Raw genomic sequence first — 10,885 nt, 5'->3', positions numbered from 1 at the left:
AAGAAGTTGAGTGCTGGCAGCAAGGGAAACAAAATGAGCAAAACATCACTACAATCATGGATGCTCCACTGATGTCTAGAAATTCAGCCCATGGTTTGGGTTCTAGTTTGTAGTTAGCAAAAGCCCTGGTTTAGCCTGATATGAGAACAGAGCCAATATTCACCTTCCAAATTATCAGCATGGTAGAAAATTCTCTTTAAAAAGCTACCACAGATACAGTATTAATGAGAGCCACACACTAGGGAAAGAAGCATTCTTTATTTTTCCATCCACTTGCCAACAATAAATGTAAAACGTGTTGATTAAGGACCCAGCAAACATCAGACTTGTCTACTCCACTGTGGGGTTTAATACACAAGACATCATTAGCTGGCATCCAGCGGGGGAGCCTGATTAACTGCATTTGTCCGGCTAAACGCACATTTTTCAGCTTTGCGCACACAGGAAATAATCCGAATCATCCATCAGGCCCTTCGAGTCGACATGAGCCAGGCTGATATTGTTACAAAAAGCCATCCCTGGAGAGCACGAGGCAGAATCCATCAGGAAAGGAGCAAATCCCGTTCATTTCCATCTATCCCAACCTTGCCGTCGGTTCCAGCCCATCGGCACAGTTCTAGATTTACGTCTATAGAAGAGAAAAGAGGGGAAAGTCAGGCTCGTCAGCAATGAGTTCAGTTGTGCTGGAATGCAGCACTGGCTGCCGCTGAATCTTATGGGAGTCTGCATCATTATTCTAAAACAACAGAAATAATATAACAAAAACAATTTGCATTAGGAAGGGCTCAGTCAGAAGAGACGTTTTAGACAGAAATAGTATGGATTAGCTTCCCCGACACAGTCTTGTACCGAGTCCCACCAGACCTTTCTGCTTGGCGCCAGCACAGCAAGCTTTTCATTTACCCGGCGGTATCACAATGGGAGCAAAACTGATTCATCTTCCATGGCGGGCAGACCTTTCGGAGTTGGCGCAGCATTGATAAAATGGAGAAGAGAAGATGAACTAGATCGGGGGTGTCAAGCATGTGGCCCGGGGGCCATATCAGGCCCCCAGAGAGCTTCTATCAGGCCCGCAAGGGACTGGCTGTCTCCTGCTTCTTCCTCCAGTTCTGCTGCTGCTGTTGTGTCATAGCTTGCTTTCCTAGACTATCTCAATTGCTCAGGAGAGATAGACAGGCAAGCTTCTAGTCCTTGCACTGGGCTGAGGCTCCTCCCCCTCCCAGATCGCCACAGCACAGACATTTTGATGCAATAATTCAGAGCAAGAAGTGTCAGTTATCAGAGACCGTTAAATAAACAAAATATTGCAAAAATGCTAATGTTTCAGGCATGTTTTTATTTTAAGTAAAAAAGAATCTTTATGTTTGTGTCCTTTATAAAGTTTATATCTCCACTCCCTGGCATTACATTTTATGGCACACTTGGCCCGGTCCAACAAAGTCCAATTTATGCCAAATCTGGCCCTCCATAACAAATGAGTTCAACACCCCTGAACTGAAATGAGTTCAACACGCCCACTGCACCTATCAGCTGCTGGAAGGGGAGAGAAGAGAAATGTGACACTGCACCCAATCAACACACGGTTGCTATGTGCTCTTGACAAGGAGAGGTTTCAGGGAGACAAGAATAGCCTCAGAGGTGTGGCACATCGCTAGGGTTGCCAAGTCTTACTGAGGTGATAGCGGGGGAGTCCAGGGCCCTCTCTGGGAGTCTTTGTGCACACGCAAAGCGCTTGTGTGCCACAATGACATCATCACGCTGGGCACATCGCCGGGCAACGCTCTGGTAATCACCCTAAAAACTCTATGGTGCCATAGAGTTTTCAGGGTGATTGCTAGAACGTCGCCCGGTGTCGTGCCCAGCGTGATGACATCACTTCCAGGTGATGTCATCGCACCTGGCACGTCGGCCTGATCTGGCCACTTCGGGGGTGGGGTTCCCCCCGCCGGCTGGATCTGGACCGGCAAATTGGGGGCCCTTTTAGTGGGGGAATCCCCTCCCCCTGGGGGGACTTGGCAGCCCTACACATCACTGACTGGAGCCTTCCTGCTGCTGTTCCTTAGTGCCGCTGCTCACTCTCTGGTTGGCATGAGGCAGCAGGAACAGGAGCTGCTGCCTCGCTCATCAGCTCTATGAGCAAGCCCGAGGCTGGTGTTGAGGAGGGGGCCTGGAGGAGGGGCAAAGGTGTCTCTCCAAAACGAGGCATTGTGCACCCGAAATATTACTTCTGGGACTTAAAATGGAAGAAGTTAACATGACGAAAAGGACTCTGATGTGGTATATGATCACAACGGCTAGAATGACATATGCTCAATGCTGGAAGCAAGACAGAACTCCCGAAATTGGGGAGTGGATAAGGAAATTATTTTTGATGGCTGAAATGGACAAAATGACAAGAAAGCTTAACAATTTGGAAGCAGAAGAATTTTTCGCAGACTGGAAAGACTTTAAAGAATATTTAGAAGAATATTGGGATGTAAAGAACAACTTACTTTGCTTTGATAACTATTGAAAAAAGAATGATATTAGAAGAAGGATAAATGTATAAGAATAATAGTTGAAAGATATGTTACCTGTAGAATGTGATTAATGAGTAAGGGGGGAAAGAAGAGAACTTAAGAGATGGGCTGGAGGTTGGAGCACTGTGGGAAGTCAAAAGGGGTGGGGAAATAGGAGAAAAGGATGTATAACAATTAGTATTATGATGTATGTTTGATTTCTTAATATATCCTAATAAATTGTTTTTTGGGGGGGAAAACCAAAATGAGGCATTGTGCCTGAGGGCCCCCTTCCCCCTCACACACATGAAGATCACAAAGCCAAAACATTCTCCCTTGGACAAGAAAATAGCCCTGCCATTTTGATCGGGCCAAACGTTTGCTTTGCTGTCTCAGTGTTGAGAAGCAGTAGGAAGGGAAAGATGAAATGATTTAAAAAAGTAACGTCACGATTATAGTGGATTCCTTAGAATGAGGAACTCTGGGAGGTAAAACCCCTTCCGGCAAGGAACGTGGCAAAAAGACAAATGCAGATAGTAAGCTTGGCTGAATTGCTGCCCGGCCTGTTAATGTATATTTTATTCTGCTGGTCCATGATTGTAATGAATGATTGACTGATAATGTTGCCAGCAGATCAACTGGAATGTCAACTAAAACAGAAATTCAAAAATGCATTTGCGGAGAAGATTGCGATGCCCTTTTTGGAGGAAGAACAGACATTTTGGCTGCGGTCTCCGTGTAGGAGACAGAGGGCGCTTCGAGACAGCAAGTGCATTGAGACCTGGTACTGAACCACAGGAAACGATAAATGCAAAGAGGCTGAGTATGGCCAGTGACTGGGCTTGATGGCACACTTCGGGTCAGGTCACACGGACATTTAGTGCGGGCTTCGCTGCTGATCCCTCACGCATTAAAGTTTCCTGTTCACATTGGCAAACCCGCCTCCCGCACCGAAGCGGGCTGAGTCCCGTGGTTTTCGCTCTTTTTATCCGCGTTTTCTGACACCCGTTGGAACAGGTGTTTTTCCGATATCTCGCGCTTTGTATCCGCGGTTTTGGTATCTGGACAGCAATCCACCGTGACCGCACTACCCTCCCCCCCGTTTTTGTGTTTCCGGTTTAAGTTATGCCCATGTGCAAACAGGCACTAGCTTTTATTTTCTTTTTAGTTTGTATGTACGCCCAAGCGCATGTTTAACCCCGTTATCTTTCTCGTTTTCCTTTACGTCTTCGATCACGTGTATTGACAGTTTGGTAACGCCGATGTTGCTTGTTCAAGCCGTAATTCGCCATGTGCATGGGAAGACAAGCGCATGCGCAGGTGTGTTTTTTTTAAACCCCGCGCCGCTGCGGGGACAGCGCACTGTGTGATCAGTACTTCGCACGAGAGAAGCAGAAGACAGAGGGACCGTCTGACCACCTCCAAGCGATATAAAATGTCGCGGATAGAAGAACTGCGGGAAAACAAAGCTCAGCCACAGCAGTAAGAGGTCCCTGCGACCGCGGCCTTCCTCTCTCTTTTGCGGTTCCAACAACTCAGTCATCTGTACTTCAAGTAGATCAAATACCTAGGGGTAAAAGCCCCCTGCCCAACTGTTCTTCAACAACTTAAGGCAGTCTGATGTGCAGGTCACTTTATTCCTTCACAAGGCTGCATTCCTAGCATGAGTTGACCACATTTTGACTCTCCTCCTAAGCTGTTGTATGTCTTCCTCTTCATTGGCGCTCCTGTACCATCACTTGTCTTCCAAGGACGGCGCAAGATTTACAAAAAGAGAAGCAACAGGCAGCAGAAATGATTCTTGAGCAGGACAGACAGGAAGTCGCCCTTTTGGAAAACCCATCCCAGGAGAAAGCAAGAGGATTTTATTTATTTTAAGCTCTTTTTCTCATCTTGAAAACAGACAATGCAGTAATACTTCCACACCCAATCAGCAAGCCCACATGCCGAAACTTTTTGCCACAGGAAGGGAAGGTAAAAAAAGAGAAAGAAAGGCAGCATTCACCTTAATTTTCTGTTTCTTTTCAAAAAACCCTTTCCCCTTATTTCCTTTTAAAGAAGCAACCTTTCTCCTTATTAAATCCCACATGCCCATCTCTAGAAAGATGTCATTCTCACTGCAGCACTGTACATTAGAATGATCCCAGGAAAATACCTGCAGGCAGCAGTTCCATTTTTATATATCTGTCTACGTAGACAGATACAATGGAGTCAAGTTTCTTTGGCTGCACTGAGCAGGTTGGAGACCTTGGGACGCACACCACAGAGTGATGATTGTGCAGAGATATAAGCCAAACAAACTCCACTGTCAGACATTCTAAGAATGCTATTTCAAGATATGGCAGGAAATCAGTCAAAGATTCACCCAAGTAGTAGCACGGTTAGACCAACACCGAAAGGACCGCACTCTCTTTCTTCCTAGGGTATTTTGTATGCCTACAAGTTTCAGCAAGTAAGATCAGTAAACACTAGGCAGGATGGCGAATGCATGGTATGTTGAGGTTACCTTTATTTTTCCCAGACAGCAGACTGAGCCCCACCCCCGGCTCATCTCAAAACTGTTCTACGCATACAAAATGTTACATTTAGGGACTGAGCTTATGATGCGTGAAAAGGCCCTTCTTCTATCTTACGGGAAACTAAAACATTAAGCTCGTACCCTATCATCATGGACAACAGATGCCTTTTCAAAGGACAGGCGGGAGGAGTTTGACTTTGTAACCAGGCTACAGTGAATCAGCAGCTCCCCCTTTTGGCCGACAAGAGGTAGTTCACAACTAGGAAAACGTTTGCCACGACTGGGCAAATGTTGAGGGACGGCCTTGAAAGTGCTGCTTGCAAACAGGTGTCGTGCAACGTCCAGCAATGATCCAAACAAGAGGGAAAAAAGCACACAGTGTCTGTATAGACAAGTGGGAGTCTCATTTCCTGATCTCCCTTGCAGAACTTTCTGGGTCTGAACGAGCCACTTGTACTGTTTGCTTCTTTGGCAGTGGTTGTGCTGCGGTATGAGGACTGCTTACTTTGCTATCTCTGTTCTTTGGACTCTTACCACTGAGTCTCAGTTTTAACACAGGATTGCTCAGCCACACCCCTGAAACCACATTCTCTGGCTTTACTAAGGGGTGTTTTTTTTCTTTTAAACTTTGAGATTTATATACAGCAGGGGCTCCGTGGGCATCTTTCGAATTCTGATACAGTGCAGAGGGTGCAGCCGCAAAGTGCTGCCCCAAAATGGCTGCCAAAGGTCGAGCCAGCCCCAAAATGGCTAACACAGTTTACTCTCAGTCGCACCGTGAAGATCCTTCTTTGTGCTGCAATAGCAGCTGCTGCCAAAGCAACATTTAAAAAAAAATCGGCACAGCCAATCAAATCTCCAATGGCAAAAGCCCCCTGGCCCCGCCCACTTTCTAAAAACACTCAGCGGGTGCCAGGAAAGGGGCTGGGAGGTGCCTGGGCACCCATGGGGCATCACGTCGGGGACCCCTGATATACAGAAATTGCTCAACCACCATAAACCAGCTGAGCTGGCTACACATAGTTCAGCTCCAACAATTTTTTTTTTTTTGCAGGCCTATTCTGCCTCCTAACATCTACAAAACAATCAGGTTTTCTGCCTTTCAGCAGTGCCAAAAAAAAAAAAATCCTTCTGGCACTCTGCAAATTGTGGGAACGAGATCTTCTGACAGATCCCAATGGCCTGTTTTATCTGTGCTAAATACTGGGGTTCTAGACGCACTGCAGTGATCAGCTCTAGTTTATTAAGTGATTTCAGCAAACTACAAAGACAACTAGCAGGGCTTGAGCTCTGCTTATAAAGCATGCAGACACCACACCCAACACACACACCCACTCCCAGTGATAAGCTATTTACATGACACCACTTATCTATTGGTTAGTTCTAGGATCCTAGCGAGCTATTGTTCTAAGGTAGCAAGTGCAACCCGTACCTGGTACAGCTAGAGGAATGGCTTAGGCTCAATACATAACAATCTGCTTACAAGCTGATGTACAGCGAGGACTAAAAAGGCACAAGCTAGAGTACCTGTAGCTCCAGGCTTCACGTGTCTTGACGCTGTCCCAGGCTTTTCATACAGCTTCTGCCACGTGCTCTTTCATTGGCTTCCCAGGGATGGCGGCTAACCTCAGCAGCCAGTGACGGTGGCATCCAAGCCCGACCGCTTTGTGATGTGCAGCTTTGTGACTTCCTCGGCGCAAGTCGGGTGAATGCCCACCGTCTTCAGCATTTGTGAGTAGGTGGCGCCGCACCTGGAGAGGAGAAGAGGGCAATGCCAGTGACGAAGAACATGGGTCAGTCGATCCATTTTTATTACGGTTCGTGACCAGTAGATATCAATTTAAACACTCAGAGAAGGTGACAAAGCGGCTTGAGGCATCCGGGAGACCTCCCGGGCCACGTCTGGAAAGGGTAGACCCACACTGTTTCCCTGGCATGGTGCCCCCTGGGCTTACTATGACGGCTGTGGCTCAGTGGCAGAGCACATGTTTTCCATGCAGAAGGTGCCAGGTTCAACCTCTGACATCTCTCAAGAGGAACTCAGGGGCAGCTGCTGGGGCAAAGCTGCTGCTGCCAAAGTCCTTGGAGAGCCACTGCTAATCAGAGTAGATAGTCCTGAGCTAGACAGATCAATAGTCAGCCAATGCAGCCTACAGGCAGCTTCATCTTTCATGCTTATATGTCCCTGTGCCTCTTCCTAAACACAGCTTTAGTGGCCGAGCATTTTTAAGATTAGCTGGCTCTTACCAAAGTGAGCTTAGTAGGTGGACACGATGGTCTTTGTTTCATCTCCCCTCCTATAGACTATTAATAACAGCGGCCTGCCTTACAGTTTGAGGCCGCGGTGGCTCAGAGGTTAAGACGCTGAGCTGCAGACCGCAAGGTCTGCAGTTCAGCAGTTCAAGACCCGAGTGCCACGTGATGGAGCGAGCTCCTGTCTCTGGCTCCAGCTCCTGCCAATAGCAGTTTGAAAGCAAGAAATTGCAAGTAGATAAATAGGGACCGCTTTGGTGGGAAGGTAACAGCATTCCGTGCACCTCGGCGTTTAATCATGCCAGCCACATGACCACGGACTGGCTCTTTGGCTTGGAAACAGAGATGAGCACCAACCCCTAGAGTTGGATTCGACTGGCTTTCGAGCAAGGGAAACCTTTACCTTTACCTTACAGTTGCTTGAATCAGAACAAAGTAATTGCTTAAGCACACGGCCATCAATGTTCAGCATTACAGCTATTTTGGTTGTTTTTCTATATTAGCATTCCGTGCACCTCGGCGTTTAATCATGCCAGCCACATGACCACGGACTGGCTCTTTGGCTTGGAAACAGAGATGAGCACCAACCCCTAGAGTTGGATTCGACTGGCTTTCGAGCAAGGGAAACCTTTACCTTTACCATACAGTTGCTTGAATCAGAACAAAGTAATTGCTTAAGCACACGACCATCAATGTTCAGCATTACTACTACTACAGCTATTTTGGTTGTTTTTCTATATTTTAAACTCACGAATCATGAAATGGGGCTTGGGACTTGAGCTACAATTTAAAAAAACAACAACCAAACACAAGAAACCTTTGGCTAATATTTTTACGTTTGTCTGGGCAAAGTAGAGTGCTGATCAGATTTCACATATTTCCTTTGTGCAGGGTCTTTTGAATGAAACATCAAAAAGATGACTTTTTTTCAGGTTTTTTTTAAAAAGCCTAGCCAGAATTTTTTACTGCTAACAATTAGTGGACTGCAAAACATATGCAAGAAATATGCATCGGCTATAATAGCTGGCTTCTGAGCCACCCCTCCCCTTGACCAAGGCTCCGCCATCTTAATCTGATCTGGTTTTCATTTAGAAAGACACACTGGGAGTAAAAGACGTCCAATATCCAATGACGGCAATCTTTCAAAAATCTTAATAAAGATTCAAATATGAAAAATGTGTGATTTTACATTATAAATTAGTGAACTCACACAACAGCTATACAATAGAATGTCTCATTCATAACATTTGTAACACAGGGGGGAAATGCCAAACAAGTAATACTCTAAGCAGTCCGTTTCAATCACACACAAAAATGTCAACAACTTCCAAAGTCCATGATCTATCAAGGAAGTCCTCCAGAATATGTCAATGTGGTTTCCGGATATAATCAGTACACACGTTTCGAGGTTCCTTTTTCAAGGAGATATATAATCATGTCCACTGGTTAGTTTTGTAAGACATTATCGTTGGGCATGTTTATTCAAAAGCTCTTCTGTCACATTCACAAAAAGAAAAGACCTGTGGGAGCAATGCTCCCTCTAAGCTGTGGAGTCTTGTGAGCAAAAATTCTACTTTATGAGCTACTGGCATTAAAGTTGTGAGCGAGCCATTTGGCTACTGCATAAATTAGTTTGCTCTGGAGCCCTCCTTCCTGAGCTAAGACAAAATGTGAGCAGGAGGCTAAAAAACTGTGAGCTAGCTCACACTAACTCATAAGAACATAAGAGAAGCCAATGTTGGATCTGGCCAATGGCCCATCTAGTCCAACACTCTGTCACACTGTGGCCAAAAAGGTGCCATCAGGAGGTCCCCAGCAGTGGGGCCAGGACACTAGAAGCCCTCCCACTGTTGCCCCCCCCCCGGCACCAAGAATACAGAGCATCACTTGCCCCAGAGCGAGAGTTCCTACCTATACCTTGTGGCTAATAGCCACGGATGGACCTCTGCTCCATATGCTTATCTAATTCCCTCTTGAAGCTGTCCATGCTTGCAGCCGCCACCAACTCAGCTTAGAGGGAACACTGCGTGGGAATAAATGGGCACCAAGCTTACAATTTCTTAAACAGAACATTAATCCAGCTTGAAAAGTGCCTTGAGTTGTTGGTTCCTACCACTAGTTTTCATATGGCTTGACTTCTCACAAGGATATAGCATAAGGACTCTGAAAAAAGAGGAGCGGTGGCTCAGAGGTAGAGCGCACGCTTTGCCTGCAGGAGGCCCCAGGTTCAATCTCCAGCATCGCCAGTTAAAGGGTCTCAGGCACCAGTCATTGGGAGAAACTTTACTCTCTGCCTGAGACTTTCACAGCAGACAATATTGAGCTAAGTGGATTTCCATTCTGATTCTCTGTAATGCAGCCTGAGTACGTTCATACAACTATCCATTTATTTACTTTCTTTTTAGTCTGCCTTCCTTGCTGGACTGATGGAATCACAGAGTCGGGAGGGGCCATAGAGGCCATCTAGTCCACCCCCCCCTGCTCAGTGCAGGATCAGCCGAGAGCATCCCTGACAAGTGTTTGTCCAGCCGCTGCTTGAAGACTGCCAGTGAGGGGGAGCTCACCACCTCCCCGGGCAGCTGATTCCACTGTTGCACAACTCTTACTGTAAAAACGTTTTTCCTAATATCCAGCCGGTACCTTCCCGTCCTTAATTTGAACCCATTATTGCAAGTCCTCTCCTCTGCTGCCCACAGGAACAGCTCCCTGCCCTCCTCCAAGGGACAGCCCTTCAAACGTTTCAAGAGAGCCGTCCTGTCCCTCCCCCTCAGCCTCCTCTTCTGCAGACTGAACGCTCAAGGCAGATTACATAGAATAAGTCAGTGAAATCGGCAGGGTGGAACATCCAATAGACAATGCAATAGGATTTGACTTGTAGAAATCTGGATGCAACCAGAGGTGAAGCAAAGTGTAACCATTTAACATGTCAAATGAATGCCAAAAGTACACAAAAGTAGTACACAGTACTAGAAAGCAGTCGGGCGATAACACCTGAAGCGATCACCCTGCCAGATTTTCAGAAGCCAGTGTGTTACACTCTTGGATTTTACTTTCTTCATCAAAACAGTTCATCTGCAGCCATCTCTGCAGAAGCAGGACTCCCATCTGCATGTCTCCTATCCTCCTCCTGCCAACCACTAGAGGGCAGCAGTGACAAGGGAAAAGGACACCCCCCATGCAGCCGTAGGAAAGGCCTCAGTCAGCCCTGGAAATTAAAACCTGCTGTTGGGTTTGAGGAGCAAAAATAGCTATGTAACGGGAAAATACTGGAAATAGCCTATCTGCATATGGATCTTCTCCATGCCTCTCCGGAGAGAGGCCCTGCTTTTATATAACAAAGCATTCATGAAGGATTTCCCCCTCTCTCCTAACACGCCTCCACCTTCTCTCTCCCCACCTTTGAACATTTCATTTTCATCAAATGTTGATGGAAATGGTGGCTTCCCATGCTCCCTCTAAGCTGTGGGGTCTTGTGAGCAAAAATTCTGCTTTGTGAGCTCCTGGCATTGAAGTTATGAGTGAGCGATTTGGCTCCTGCATAAATCAGTTTGCTAAGACCAAATAGGGCTTCCAAGCCACGGCAGGGGATCCGTGCGTCTTCACAGGATCCCTGCCG

At 46.6% G+C, this 10,885-nt stretch overlaps 1 protein-coding gene across 2 annotated transcripts in view; it reads right to left on the bottom strand.

Annotated features, from left to right (window-relative positions):
* Positions 1-247: 247 nt before the first annotated feature.
* The window catches only part of TXNRD2 (thioredoxin reductase 2), a 72,146-nt gene continuing 61,508 nt past the window's right edge, over positions 248-10,885 (bottom strand). For both annotated transcript variants that reach the window (XM_015410115.1, XM_015410116.1), the window contains 2 exons: positions 6,544-6,767; positions 248-628 (listed from right to left, as the gene is read on the bottom strand). In XM_015410115.1, the coding sequence (XP_015265601.1) occupies positions 6,644-6,767 (124 nt within the window). In that variant the 3' untranslated portion in view covers positions 248-628; positions 6,544-6,643. The remainder of the gene's footprint in view (positions 629-6,543; positions 6,768-10,885) is intronic.

The sequence above is a fragment of the Gekko japonicus genome, unplaced genomic scaffold, assembly GCF_001447785.1.
Source record: "Gekko japonicus isolate JY-2015 unplaced genomic scaffold, Gekko_japonicus_V1.1 scaffold490, whole genome shotgun sequence".
NCBI lineage: Eukaryota > Metazoa > Chordata > Lepidosauria > Squamata > Gekkonidae > Gekko > Gekko japonicus.
The sequence above is the reverse complement of the archived record's forward strand: the minus strand, read 5'-3'. Positions and strand labels throughout refer to the sequence as shown.